At 48.0% G+C, this 14,879-nt stretch overlaps 1 protein-coding gene across 1 annotated transcript; it reads right to left on the bottom strand.

Moving 5' to 3' along the window:
- Nucleotides 1-4,345: 4,345 nt before the first annotated feature.
- LOC115859200 (cytochrome c oxidase assembly factor 8-like) lies at nucleotides 4,346-13,415 on the bottom strand. The gene is made up of 3 exons (XM_030867817.2): nucleotides 13,326-13,415; nucleotides 4,661-5,016; nucleotides 4,346-4,451 (listed from the first exon to the last, which is right to left on the bottom strand). The coding sequence occupies exons 1-3, from the start codon at nucleotides 13,413-13,415 to the stop codon at nucleotides 4,346-4,348; spliced, it is 552 nt and encodes a 183-aa protein (XP_030723677.1).
- Nucleotides 13,416-14,879: the final 1,464 nt, after the last annotated feature.

The raw sequence follows: 14,879 nt of genomic DNA on the forward strand, positions 1-14,879 counted from the left end.
AGAGGATATCATACAATGCAATATCATTCAGTCATAAAAATGAATTAAGGTCTGATACATACTACAATATGGATGAATTTTGAAAACATTATGCTAAGATAAAGAAGTCAGTCCAAAAGACCACATTTGTATGAATCCATCTGTATGGAATAGAGTAGAATCTATATGGAAATGTTCAGAATAGGCAAATCTACAGAAACAGAAAGTTGATTATTGGTTGCCTTGGGCTGAGGAACTTAGGGGTGAGGGGGTGATACAGGGTTACTTCTTTTTTTTTTTGTGGTACGCGGGCCTCTCACTGTTGTGGCCTCTCCCGTTGCGGAGCACAGGCTCCGGATGTGCAGGCTCAGTGGCCATGGCTCACGGGCCCAGCCGCTCCGTGGCACGTGGGATCTTCCCGGACCGGGCACGAACCCGTGTCCCCTGCATCGGCAGGCGGATTCTCAACCACTGCGCCACTGCGCCATTAATTAATTAAAAATTAATTAATTAATTTATTGTTGGCCGTGTTGGGTCTTTGTTGCTGTGCGCGGGCTTTCTCTAGTTGTGGCGAGCGGGGCTACTCTTCGTTGTGTTGTGTGGGCTTCTCATTGTGGCGGCTTCTCTTGTTGCGGAGCACGGGCTCTAGGCGTGCGGGCTTCAGTAGTCGTGGCTTGTGGGCTCTAGAGCACGGGCTCAGTAGTTGTGGCTTGCGGGCTCTAGAGCGCAGGCTCAGTAGTTGTGAGGCATGGGCTTAGTTGCTCCATGGCGTGTGGGATCTTCCCGGATCAGGGCTCGAAACTGTGTCCCCTGCATTGGCAGGTGGATTCTTAACCACTGCGCCACAGGGAAGTCCCCAGGATTTCTTTCTGAAATGATGAAAATGTTCTAAAATTGACTGTGCTGATGGTTTTGCAACTCTGTGAAAATACTAAAAATCATTGAATTGTACACTTTCAGTGGGTGAATTGTATGTTAACTATATCTCAATAAAATGGTTAAAAACCAGTAAGGAGAGACCATTAGTAAGACGTGGGGTGTTGTCGATGGGAAGCCTCAGTTTTTTTGGACTTCTTGGCATAGTCCTGGGACCAGAGCTGAGTGCCAGTGCAAGGGGTGAAGGAGAGAGCCTGGACTGGACACACTGGAGGCTGAAGCCAGTAGGCATTCAATAACTGAATGAACAAGTATTGAAATTCCTGCCTCTTTGTTAAGGCCCAATCAGTGAGGAGGGAGAGAAAAGAGTTTGGCTTAAGTCTTAGGATTTGGAGCTGGGAAGCATTTCTGAGGGTGGCCCAAAGCAATTTTGAAGTAAGGTTTTAATAGAACCAACACTACTGTATATTCACACATCTCTTACTCCTCAGAGAGTACTGCCTCTGGGGCCTCATTCGAGGTCTTGGTGCTGAGGGGTTGAGAGGGGGAGGCCTTCATTTGGTACCCAACATGGAAACCTGGAACGGGAAACCAGCTGCCCTGAGAAATGTCATCTCCCATTGTAGCGTGTGGCATTATAAGTTAAACGTGAAGATTTCTCCAGCAGCAAAGCTCACCAAACACTGAAATGAGTCATCTCTGGGAAGATGTGGAAACCTTTATGTATGAGGACACATGGGAATTAGATACAACCCATTATGAGACTGGGACGTGGATTATTTGGCCTCTGGAAAGCCCGCGGTCAATGGAGGCTGCAATTTCACCTGCTGAGGGATCAAGTTCAGGTGTGGTCTAGTGGGATGAACACAGTCCAATGGGTCATTTCACTCAAGTTTTAAACCGGCTCTTGCTACATTAATTTGTTGGGTTATGCTAGGGCAAGACACTTGCGTCTACAAATCTGGTATAAAACTCTGAGCAAGGACTGGTTTTGAAAGAAATGGTGAAGCCATCCTGTGCTTTCCCCATCACCCCTGTACTTCAATTCAACTGTGCTGATGCCCAAGTGCCAGTGCTACCCCAATCTAGTCCCTCCCCCTGTCTCTTATTAAGCTGGCTGGTAGAGAAGCTTCAGGAAGAGAATGGCTTAGGCTAAAACCTTCTGATAAACAAATTCATGCTAAGATATGTGTGACTAAGAGTTATTTAATGTGTTGCAATTTAAGAATGGAAGTCAGTTACCTTAAGGAACAATTTAATGAACCCATACCTCATTACAGTGGAATTTTTTGTTTTGTATTTGTTTTAGGTGGCTGGGCTTTCTGAATGCTTCTTAATTGACCTCAGATCAGCGTATCTCCAACTTTAATGGACACATGAACCACCTGAGACTCTCGTTAAACTTGGCTCTAACTCAGTAGATCTGGGGTGGGGCCTGAGAGTCTGCATTTCTATCAAGCTCCCATGGGGTGCTAACATGGCTAGTAGGGACCACCTTTTGAGGGTCCTTAGTGACCACCACCCTACATTCAGCAATACTAATGCACGCAGGAAGTTGAGCTACTCTTTCTTGGAGTCCCCTCGACAAGTTGTACATCCTTTCATTAGAGCACTTAACACATTGTGTTATGATTATTTGTTTAGGGGCCAGCATCTCTATTACACTGAGAGCTCTCACACAGCAGTGGCTGTGTCTTACTCACCTCCACCTCCAGGTGGTCGGATAAAGTCATGAACTCTGAGAGCTCTTACATGGTATCCCTGTTCCTGCTTGGCCATGTGGTGTAAACCAGTGCTTTTCAACCCTAACTGCAGATTAGGGGAATTTAAGAAATAATCAATGCCCAGGTACACTCCAGTGCTTTGATTCAATTGAGCTGTTTTGGGGCTTATGTAGGGATGATTTTAGAAGCCTTCTAGGGTCTTACAACTCAACAATAAAAAGACAAATAAACCAACTGAAAAATGATCAAAAGATTTGGAGAGATATTTCTCCAGAGAAGACATACAAGTGGCCAATATGTACATGAAAAGATGTGCAAAATCATTAGTCGTTAGGGAAAGGCAAATCAAAGCCTCGAGATACAACTTCACACCTGATAAGGTAGCTATAATAAAAAGTAAAAAAGAAAAAAAGAAAAGAAGTGTTGGTGAAGATGCGGAGAAATCAGAACATGTATCCACCGCTGATGGGAATCTAAAATGGCGCAGTTGCTTTGGAAAACAGTTTGGCTGTTCCTCAAAAAGTTAAGTATGGAGTTACCATATGATCCAGCAATTCCATTCCCAGGTATGTCCCCAAGAGAACTGAAGACATATGTTCTCACAAAAACTTGTACATCAATGGACCTAACAGCATTATTCACGTTAGCCCCAAAGTGGAAATGACCCAAATGTCCATCAACGGATGAATAAATAAATAAAATGTGGTAAATCCATACAATGAAACATCACTTGCCATAAAAAGGAATGAAGTACTGATGCATGCATAGATGAACTTCAAAAACATCGCGCTAAGCGATACAAGCTAAAGGCCACATATTGTATGATTCCATTTACATGAAATGTCCAGAATGGGCAAATCCAGAGAGACAGAAGGTAGACTAGTGACTGCCAGGGGCTGGAGAGGGAGGCATTGGGAGGCGTGGGATTTCTTTTCAGGGTGATGGTAATGTTTTAGAACTAGATGGTAGTGATAGTTGCACAACATTGTGAAGAATGTTCTAAAATGTTCTAAGAGCCATTGAATTGTCCACTTTAAGATGGTCAAATGATGTATTTTATGTTATGTGAATTTCATCTCAAAAATAAAAAGTTAAAAACTTTCTGGGGATTCTGATTTGTAGCCAAGTTTGAGAACCTCGGTGTAAGGTAACCTGGGGTACATGCTCCAACATTTGCTAGCGAGAAGAGGATGGTGTTAAACTGAAGGTCTCAGCTTTAAATGCACATTGCCATGACCTGGGGACTGTTAAAAATGCCCATGTCTGGGTCTCCACTCCCCAAATCTGATCTGATTGTTCTAGAGGGGCGGCCTGGACAATCTCCTCAGGGAATTCTAACAGGTAGCCAAAGTGGAGACTGTGAGGCACAACTTCCTAAACGTGAGGGTCACAGTGATCACCAGAGGCCTGGAGGAGGAAGGGGGCACTGGGAACTCTTTAAAAAATTTTATTTTATTGAAGTATAGTTCATTTATAATGTGTTAATTTCTGCTGTACAGCAAAGTTATTCAGTTATACATATATATACAGTCTTTTTTTTTTTTTTTCTCACAGTGCTTGGGTTTTATTTAACATCACTTCCATGACCAAGAGCCAGCTTGGAATCCACAGTCAGGATGGAGCCACGTGGGCCACAGCGCACCAGGACCCGCGTCCTCCCAGCCTGCCCTGCACACACAGCTCTTAGAGCCCTCGTAAAACGAGCTCCTGTAAGCAGCTGCTTCTCGTGGAAACTTAGACGCTGGCGGGTGGGTCAGGGTGGGCTCCTAATTGCTGGTCTTCTTTCGTTTCAGTCTAAGCTCGTTCCAAATCCTCTCCAGGGCCACTTTTCCCATGAAGAAGGGGAGGGCAAAATTACACTTGTGCCAGTCCCTTTCTATAGGCGGTCTGTCCGTATTAGGATCCAAGCAATGTCTACACACGGCATGAAGTCTCTTTTATTCTATAATATTAGTTTCCCCTGTGTAGAACCCACTGTCTACGCACTAGGGGTGCAAGCTGCTTTAGGGCTGCCATGCAAGTAACTTTAATCTGTCCATTTTATTTAAAAGTGCAAAAACTAAGTTGATAGCGACTTCTACCTGTTGTAATACATGTGCTTCTGAAAATTTTTACTTAAAAATTCCTTGTAAAAGTCAGCCATTTCTTCTGCATTCAATATTGCTTTTTGACCTGACTCAGCTCTCAGTTCCAGGCCTTTGGCTTTCAGTCTTGAGTCAATAAATTTTTCTTTTTCCTTAAGAAAAGTCAAATTCTGGTTCTCCCAGAACTGTTGGTTCCATTCTTGTGTTTCTTGTCTTAATTCTCTTAACTTTTGTTCCAATGGTGATTCATTTTCAGGGATGTAGAAGTGAACAGGTCGAAGATTTGAATATTTATCTGGGGGTCCTATCCAATCATGGCAAGATTTTCCTGGAGGGCAGAATCTTGAGACCTCCTAGTATTGGAGGGTCTCCTGCGGAGTCGGGGGGTGGCTGTGGCTCACCGTGGGGACAAGGACACTGGCAGCAGCAGTTCTGGGAAGCACTCCTTGGCGTGAGCCCTCCCAGAGTCTGCCATTAGCCCCACCAAAGAGCCCAGGTAGGCTCCAGTGCTCTACATTCTTTTTTATATTCTTTTCCACTATGGTTTATCACAGGATATTGAATAGAGTTCCCTGTGCTATACAGTAGGACCTTGTTTATCCATTCTCCATATAATAGTTTGCATCTGCTAATCCCAAACTCCCCATCCATCCGTCCTCCACCTCTTCTTCCCCTTGGTAACTGCAAGTCTGTTCTCTACGTCTGTGAGTCTGTTTCTGTTTCATAGAAAAGTTCATTTGTGTCATATTTTAGATTCCACATATAAATGATATCATATGGTATTTGTCTTTCTCTTCTGACTTCACTTAGTATGATCATCTCCAGGTCCATCCATGTTGCTGCAAATGGCATTATTTCATTCTTTTTTATGGCTGAGTAGTATTCCATCTTCTTTATCCATTCGTCTGTCAATGGACATTTAGGTTGTATCCATGTCTTGGCTATTGTAAATAGCGCTGCTATGAACGTAGGCAAGCCTTTGATTAACAAGCTCCCCGGTGATGCTGATGCAGGTGGTCTGCACCACACGTTGAGAGCACTGCTTTGGGGAAGGGATCTCAAAATTTAATGTGCATACAAGTCACTCAGGACCTTGTTAAAATGCAGCTTCTGGTTCAGCATTTCTAACCAGCTCTCAGATGATGCCAGGGATACTGGTCTGCAGACCACAGTTTGAGTCGCAAGGTTATAAAGCTGTGGTTCTCGGAGTGGGTTCTCTGGGCTGGCATTAGCATCAGCTGGGAACTCATTAGAGATGCAGATTCTCAGGCTCTACTTGAGACGTACAGAAGCTCTGTAGCTGATCTGTTTCAACAAGCCCTCACAGTAATTCTGCTGCAGGCTGGGGTCAGAGGACCACTGCAGATGCACAGCAAGTGCTCTTACCCTCCAGAAATGCCTCGCACAAAAGCCTGGACCAGCATCCCAATAAGGGAGCTGAGGGCTGTAAACTCAGAGATGCCAGTGGCCTCAGGGGGCCACTGATTCTGAGCAAAGGAAGCCGTAGAGAAGGAGGTGTTAGAGTGGGGTGGTGGGCACCCCTGAGGACTAACGAGGTCTTCAGCCCAGGATGGTGGCAGAAGGAAAGGCCAGCACAGAACCGGGCCGTGGGGCAACAACGGTCAGGGGTGGGGGGGTACATTTGTGGCAGAAGTGAATCTGTGACCCAGGGCCTCCTGTCTTCACTGTGTCCCTTCTACAGCTCAGGCACCTGCCTTCCCATGTCCCCAGACCCCTTGGGAAAGCTGCACAGCCACCCACTTATACGGAAGGTGTTAGGAACTTAATGTGCTACTTCTTCCTGGGTCGTTTGCATTAAAAAGTGCTTTCAGGGGAAAACAATGTTTCTAAAGTGCAGTTTTAAGGTTTAGGGTGCCTGGCTAGGAAGCTGCCTGGTCTTCAAATCACACCTCTCAGAGACAGCCTATGGGACAGATGAATGCGGCTCTGCCTCCAGCTTTCCCCGGTGAGGGCTGGCGGGGCCCCTCCCTGGGTTCGGGCCAGGCTGCAGGAGCTGAGGAATTCCCGCTCTGCTCAGCTGCCTCCTGGAGTCTCTCACCGCCCTATCCTCTGTGGGAGAGAGGCAGCAATTAGCATAACTGGAACAGATCCTCTTTGTCTACATTCCAGACTGTGGGATTCAGGCCTCCCCCAGAGACATGTTAATTACGTGGAAGGGACCCTGGGTGCCCGTTGGCACCAAATCCTCGCCGCAATGTTGCTGCTGCTGGAAATGAACCAGGTGTAGGTGAAACCACAGCCCGGGCTCGTGCATTGATTAACCTGCTTCCCAACCAGGAAACCTGCTGCTCCAGTCCTTCAAGCTCTCTCAGTATCTTCCTCCTCCAGGTTTCCCCAGTCCTCTGTGGTCAGGAAAATATGCTTACTCTTGGCATGAGTATATTCCATCAGCTCACCCATGATTGGCTTTCCTTCCCATCTGGACTGTGGTTTCTTCACAGGGGACCTTGTTTTATACTTAATTAATGAATCAACCAAACAATCAATCAATGTTTGTTAAAGAAAGCTTTTTTGCCAAGCACCGTGCAAAGATCAGTAAGGCACCATCTGCAACGAGGCCTGTACAACTTAGTTAGGGGGGCAGGGGTACATAGCCAAGTGATCAGTTACATGCCAGTGGTGAATAGAGGATGCTCTGGGAAGATTGAAGGGGGTTACAGAAATGTGCCTGGGAAGGAGTGAAAGGAGGAGCAATGGAGGGCTTCCTGGAAGAGGTGACATTTGAACAAGATTAAGGATGAGTAGGGTTTACCACATGGGGGTTACAGACAGAGGAAAAAGCTTGTACAAAGTCACCTGGTGGGACAGAGTTTCGGGCTTTTCTGGGGTCACAGGCGGCAGAGGCGAACTGGAGAGGCAGGTGGCTGGGTCCTAGAAGGTTTTACCTTCCAAGCCAAAGAGTTTGGAGGTTGACTTGAGGGCACTGTGCAACAAGTGAAGGATTTGAATAAGGGGGTAGTGTGGTCAGAGTTTTAGAAAGAGAGGGCCACAGTGCGGAGGGCAGACTGTGGGGGATAACCTGGAAGGGGAGACTAGGGAGGCATCAGGAGGGTGGGATCAGGGAGACTGAGAAAGGAGGAGGCAGGGGCCGAGAGACCAGGTACCACAGGGGTTTATGAGATGAAGATGGGCGTGTTGGATTATCAATCATGAGGTTACTGGTGATTTAAGAGCAGTTTCAGTGGAGCGGGGAATAAGTGGAAGATACTTTCAAAAAGCTTTGCTTTGAAGGGTGGGAGATGATAAAATGAAGCGAAAGGGGAGCAGGGGTAGGGAAGACTTCTTTTTAAGACAGATTTTGTATGTATCTCTATCGTTTCACTTTCCCAGTTTCACTGAAATTTTCTGTGCGGGTGCATGCCTGCCTCTCTGACCACCCCAGCATCCCACGCATCCCAGTCTGGGTTAGGGGCTGCTCCTCTCTCAGAGCCCCAGCCCTGTGAAGAGCTCTGGCAAAGCACACAGGTGGTGAACTGGGTTGTCAGTTTCTTACGTGTCTTCCTCTCTTTTTTCTTTTTTAATAAATTTATTTTATTTATTTTTGGCTGCATTGGGTCTTTGTTGCTGCGTGCGACCTTTCTCTAGTTGCAGCGAGCAGGGGCTACTCTTTGTTGCGGTGCGCAGGCTTCTCACTGCAGTGGCTTCTGTTGCGGAGCACAGGCTCTAGGCATGCGGGCTTCAGCAGTTGTGGCATACAGGCTCAGTAGTTGTGGCCCGCGGGCTCTAGAGCACAGGCGCAGTAGTTGTGGCTCATGGGCTTAGTTGCTCCATAGCATGTGGGATCTTCCTGGACCAGGGCTGGAACCTGTGTTCCCTGCATTGGCAGGGGGATTCTTAACCACTGCTCCACCAGGGAAGCCCCGTGTCCTCCTCTTGACTGTGAGGAGCACAAGAACTGAGCCCATGTAGCTAGGGGTTCCCAGAACCTATCCCAGTGCCTGGCACGAAGTAGGTGCTCAACAAATGTGCCTTGAACCAGCTTGTGTGAATGAGATGGCAGATGAGGGCTCCTGCTTCCAGCCACTGCCTACCTGGGGAGACCCAAGTGGAGTGAACTGTGATTGTCCTGGTGTTGGAGCCACAAAGCATCGGGTGACTCTCGTGTGATCAAGAAAAATGGTGAAGAGCTGAGGGCTTTGAGGTTTCCCTGCTTGTCAACCCGGAGCCAATGCCTTGGGAATAAATGTCTAAGTGCAAGTTCAAGCATGTCCATATGAGGTATGTGGACCCAGAGTGGCTCACCTGTGTTCCTGGAACTGTTGTCTGTGGGTGCCAAGGGTGTGCTAAGTCTTATCCCTACCAGGTCACACAGTCTTCAAAGGAAGCAGAGTCATCAGTGATGATTTTGTAAACAGCGGCTGTAAGTGAAAGGCTCTGACCACTCACAGATGATGTTCCCTCCTCACTGATCCTGGAATTCTCTTGATCTCTGAGGGTGTGAGTTGTACCTTACCTGTACGGCAGGTAAGTTGTACCTGCCGTAACCTCACTCTCCTCATCTGGAAAGTCAAGGCGTCATTCCAGCTCCAGTCGGCTTGGATTCTGCTTAATTTTTAGATCTTTTCTTGAGATTAGGTTTTGATAGGAAGAGCCTGGAAGGATGTTACGTACCTGAGAGGGAAGAAGGCTTCTGTAGAGGGTGAGGGACTGAGAAATGGGAGGTTACGGCTCTGGGAAACACTTGCCCACTTCCCTACCCTCACGTCACTTCGCACACAATTGAGGAGTCAGGATGACCACAGCCGTGAGATAGCCTAACAATCAAAGCACGTTCTTGGTGATCCAAGTTCATGTGAAGTCATATACATGGGCTCCAATGGGAAGTGGAAATTTGGACCAGATCTGTTCAGACCTGCCCTGAAAGTAACCCAAAGGCCCATGAGGTGGTCTCAGAACTCCTGGGACCGTTCTCTCTGGGATCGGCTCGCTGGATCTGCTCTGGCTTGGACAGCCTCTAATTCTGTCCTGTGCTGTAACCAACCTCTCAAGGTAATCCAGGGCCAGATCAGACCCAGCCCATCAGGAGGAAAGGCAATCTCGCTGTTCTACAGAGAAAGCACTGAAGGAACCTCTGTCTGCCCTTGATGCCATGAAGACGCTACCCCACGAAGGCCTGGTTTGGAGTCTCGGTTGGTGGATAGAGCAGAGATTCTGCGAGAGCTTTCTTCACCCTCTGGTTCTGATCAGGCGGCGAGAGCGTATGCTGTGACTCGGTCAGAGCTCACTGTAAGGAGTGGTTATCACATCTCAAATTGAGGAGACCATCCCTGATGCTTTGTTGCCCATTGGGCTTGAGAGGATGAAGAAATTACAGGATCTTCAGAGTCTGTTTGTAACTTTCAATGCAATAACCACTCTCCAAAAAGGGGAGGTAGTGCGCTTTCACAGGAAAAGAACGGAACTAGGAGTCAGAAAGCCTGAGTGATTCTGCCACTTAAGAGCCAAGAACCCTTCACAACCTGGGTGTCAGTTTTCGCGTCTCTAAAATGGGAATAAGAGTACCTGTCTTAGGCCCTCACGGGCTAGTCTTGAGGATCAAGTGAGCTAAAAATGTGAAAGAGCCCTTGCGGTAAGGGATGGTACTTTTGATTACAAATCAGCTGGACTTTCCCTCCTCCAGATATTCGCTAAATCAGAACACATGGGCCCACAGGGTGTGGTCCACACGGGTATAAGTGGGTGTGGGGCTCTTTCAGCCCAGTTTGGGGTCCTCCAGCTGGCAGCACAGTCTGCTGCCTTGTGTCTCTTGCTCATTTTGTCCTACAGAAGAGCCAGTGAGGGCTTCAAAGCAGGAAATGTTTTCACAGTTTCTGCCACAAGAAAACCAAGCTTTCCCAGGCCGTACTTCGAGCCCCGCCTTGCTAGAGAAGATCGGAGACTGGTCTTTATCTCTGTGACAGTTAGACCCTTTATAGTCAGTCAGGCATTTTATTGTTTCCCCAGTGATGACATGGCTGGAATTCAGCCCATGTCTTTGTAGTACTTGCCGGTGTCAGATTAATAAGGGGGAAGGAGAAGGAATCATGTGCTGGACAATGAAAGCTGTGAGCCTGGGACTTTACAAACTCCCAGCAATTCTCTTTTGGTCGGGAGGCAGCTGTGCTAGGAAGGGTCGAAGATCTGGAATTTTTTCTGATCTGGCTGCTGGGAGTGGGGCAGGGGGCTTGTAAGTCTCTGGGCATCATCTTGTTAAAACTCTCTTATGTGAAGCAGGCCAGTGCCAGAAGAGGGGCTTTCTGGGGACCATCTCTGAGTGGTGGCTGAGCCAAAATGTCGGCATCAGGACTGTGGAATTTAGCCAGGAACAGATCAATGTCATGCAGAGAGCAACTTTGAATAGGGAAGCAAGGATCAATAACTTAGGATTCCAACTCTTCAGGAAACTACAGGAAAGGATATTGAATATAGCCACATATGGTTATGACCCGGGGGGACTGTGGTGACCACTACTAGGGAGGTACCAACGCTGTGTGAAGGGGGATTTAGAGTTTTGCTATAGTCTTAATGTGTGTCCCCCAAAATTCCTATGTTGAAGCCTAATCCTCAATGTGATGGTATTAGTAGATGGGGTCTTTGGGAAGTGGCCCCTAATGTCATGAGGGTGGAGCCCTCATGAACGAGATTAGTGCCCTTATAAAAGAGATCTCAGAGAGCTCCCCAGCCCCTTCTACTATGCGAGGATACAATGAGAAAACCAGAAAAGGGCCCTCATCCGACCATGCTGGCACCCTGATTTGGACGTCCAGCCTTCAGAACCTTGAGAAATAAATGTCTGTCATTTATAAGCTATCCAGTCTCTGGCACTGCATTATAGCAGTCCAGATGGACTAAGACAGGTATTGTCAGGAGAGTCCCAGGAGTCTGATGGTTGGTGGGTAGCTGCACAACCACACCCACGGCCATGTGTCTCCACAGAGCCTCACATTTTGGCCACCATGAGCTGGTAGCCTGAGAGCATCATTTCATCAGTCTGGGTTTGAAGCCAGTCTCTTCTGAGGCAAACAAGTAGCTATTTCATAGGCCATATCAGATGCGTGCCCAGGGATGACTACCTGCCCTGGAAGACAGTTGCCCAGGGACTCTAAGCCTGTCACCCTATGATGCCTCCTCTGACTTGAACTAGCCTGTGTCCCAAAGATGAGGGCCCTCCTATTTAGAAAAAGAAAAGAAAAATAGAAACCATCAGAAGCAGCCTCTTCCCCTTCCTGGTCACCAAACTTTCCTTTATTTGTTTGTACCCTTTGATCCTTCTCTGGGTCACAGTGGAAGTTGTGTCTGTGATCTCCTCTTGTCCACCTCCTACACCAGCACCCCCAATTTCACAACGTACTGATCTCGTTAAATGTCTCCTCTCTCCCAGGTCTTTATCCCTTCTCCCTGGGCTAGTCTGCCTTCCACCTGCATTTAACACAATCAAGTCTCATTCATTCAAAAAAATAAAAGCCTCCCTCCTGTCTTCACATGCCCTGCCACTCTGTTTCTCACACCGTCTGGAAGGTGTTTTCTATACTTGCCCTCTCCACCACTTTCCCCCCTCGTGTTCACGCCTGAACTCACTGCTCTCTGGCTTGTCCATCTACCACTGGCCCAAGACTGCTCTCAGTGTGGTACCAAAGGCCCGTCTGTAGAGCCAGTGTGCCTTTTCTCAGCAGATTTGATTCTTTTGACCTCTTTTTTCCTAACAAGAGAAAACCCCCCACTCTTTCCTTAAATCCCCTGACACCACACACTTTCCTGCTTTTCCTGGGTCTCCAGTTTCTCCTGCTCTGTCTCCTCTCACCAGTTTCTGTTTTGTGTCCTGAGCTCTCTTCTCTTTCTCTCTTTTTACACTCACCCTCACCTATTTCATCCAGTTATACAAGGCAAAATCCACCACCTGTCTCAGATTCCGGCCTAGGCAGATTTCCTGAGCTCTGTTTTGATGTCTCTGGACACCCACAGTGAGTACGTGAGCCGGCTCCCTCCCTGTGCTGTGCTCCAGTGAGCACAGGAGAGGAAGAAGGAGACAGAGAGAGAGAGAGATAGAGGCATGAGATAGCGTATGATCTCTTTTCTAAGGCTGAGCATCTGTGACATGTTTTATCCATGTTTACAGCACGTTAATGGTGAAAAGTTGTCAATGCAGGATTCTGGCAGATTCCTCATCAGAGGACACTTCAGAGAATGCCCTTGAGGATGAACCCAAACAAGAAAAGAGTCCTGATCTTTTCTTGAGCTTAGGTCTGGGTCAGGCGCCTCAGCAGAGCATTGATCCAAAAGCTGAAGTCCCCAGACAAGAAGCAGTGACTAGGAGAGGGCCGGGGGTGGGGGTGGGGGTAGGGGCGGGGAGGGAGGAAAGGCTGGCCGTGCAGACGGTGCCACCGTCCGACATTACAACCAGGGAGGGGCTGCTGAGCGCTGCTGAAGGAGCCTGGCGTCACTGGAGGGAAGAAGGGACACCCACCATCTCCCAAGGACTCAGCTTCAGGCAAACAGACCCTGGAGGCCTGGGAGGGTGGGGGGCCCATTATGGGAGGAAGAGGCCGCAGGGAGACTCCGAAGATGATACGAGCCAGCCCTCTTCACCTCCAGTGGGGAGACCAGAGGCCTGAGCCTTCAGTGGGGCTCCACCATCCAGCTTTTGGTGGAGAGGTTCTCGTACCTCCTCACAGGCTCTGAGCAAAAAGCCCGGCATCTCCTTGCTGTTCTTGGTTTTGAACAGCCTGGATAGCTCCTTGGAAGACTGGCTCATGATCTCTACTCTTCTGGTTCATTCTTTTTTTTTTTTTTTTAATTTTTATTTATTTTTGGCTGTGTTGGGTCTTCATTGCTGTGCGCAGGCTTTCTCTAGTTGCGGCGAGCGGGGGCTACTCTTCGTTGTGGTGTGGGACCTTCTCATTGTGATGGCTTCTCTTGTTGCAGAGCACGGGCTCTAGGCACGCGGGCTTCAGTAGTTGTGGCGCGTGGGCTCAGTAGTTGTGGCTCATGGGCTCTAGAGTGCAGGCTCAGTAGTTGTGGCGCACGGGCTTAGCTACTCCACAGCATGTGGGATCTTCCCGGACCAGGGCTCAAACCTGTGTCCCCTGCATTAGCAGGCGGATTCTTAACCACTGTGTCACCAGGGAAGTCCCTTCTGGTTCATTCTGTCTCATTCTGCTTTTCCCTTGACATTCTTCTAACTGGGTAATTCTTCTACTCCAGTTCTAATCTGTATCGGGCCTCCTAATCTCTCAAGAGACAGATATCTGTCATAAGGTTTGGCTTTAAGGAGGTTTTCTTTGGGAATTCCCTGGCGGTCCAGTTGTTAGGACTCTGTGCTTCCACTGCGGGGGACACAGGTTCGATTCCTGGTCAGAGAACTAAGATCCCACAAGACGTGTGGTGCGGCAAAAAAAAAAAAAAAAAAAAAAAAGAAGAAGGTTTTCTTCAACATTTTTCTCTTTTACAATATTCCTGTAACAGCAGCACTCTTGTAAGAACTCTTTCATCGTGTCGCTCCCCACACCCAAAGTGTTTGGAAGCTTCTCCAATCTGGTGGACCCATTCTAAACTTCACACTCAGGTGTCTGACACTCTCCACGGTCACCTTCCCCCATTTCCACCTTGTCTGCAGCCCATAATTACCCTGCTCCAGCTGCTCACCTTCCCACCTGCCTCAGTGTGTGTGTCACACACACACACAATCACTCATACTCATGCTCTTCTTGTCTGGAATGTTTTCCTTGGGATCTCGTCCCGACTTTTCCACCATCAGGCTGTGCTGCCTGGACCAGGTCCTGTCCCCTCTCAGAACCTCAGTTTCCCCGTCCGTAAAACCGAGGGGTTGGACTAGGTGAGGTTCACTGGGGCCCCTTTCAGTGTTGAGGTTCTTTAACTTGGTGACGAGTTGGAAAGTCACTGGAGGACAGGGACTCTGTTCCATATACACCTTTGTGTTCCTGACAGAAGCCACGTAGAAACTGCAGTCTAGGTCAGTGTTGATTTTGTTATTGTAGCAGTCTGGCCCATCGTAGGGACTAACGATCTCCCTGCTGGGCTGGTTGTGGGCGTGTGTGGGTGTTTTTGTCTCTTGGACTGTGCATTTGTCAATAGGATGTGCGCATATAAAGAGGGATTTATTTTAAGGAGTTGGCTCGTGTGATCGCAGAGACGGGGGAGTCCAAAATCTGCAGGGCAGGCCAGCAGGCTGGCAACCCAAGGAAGAGTTCAAGTTCAA

The sequence above is a fragment of the Globicephala melas genome, chromosome 13 (genome assembly GCF_963455315.2).
Source record: "Globicephala melas chromosome 13, mGloMel1.2, whole genome shotgun sequence".
NCBI lineage: Eukaryota > Metazoa > Chordata > Mammalia > Artiodactyla > Delphinidae > Globicephala > Globicephala melas.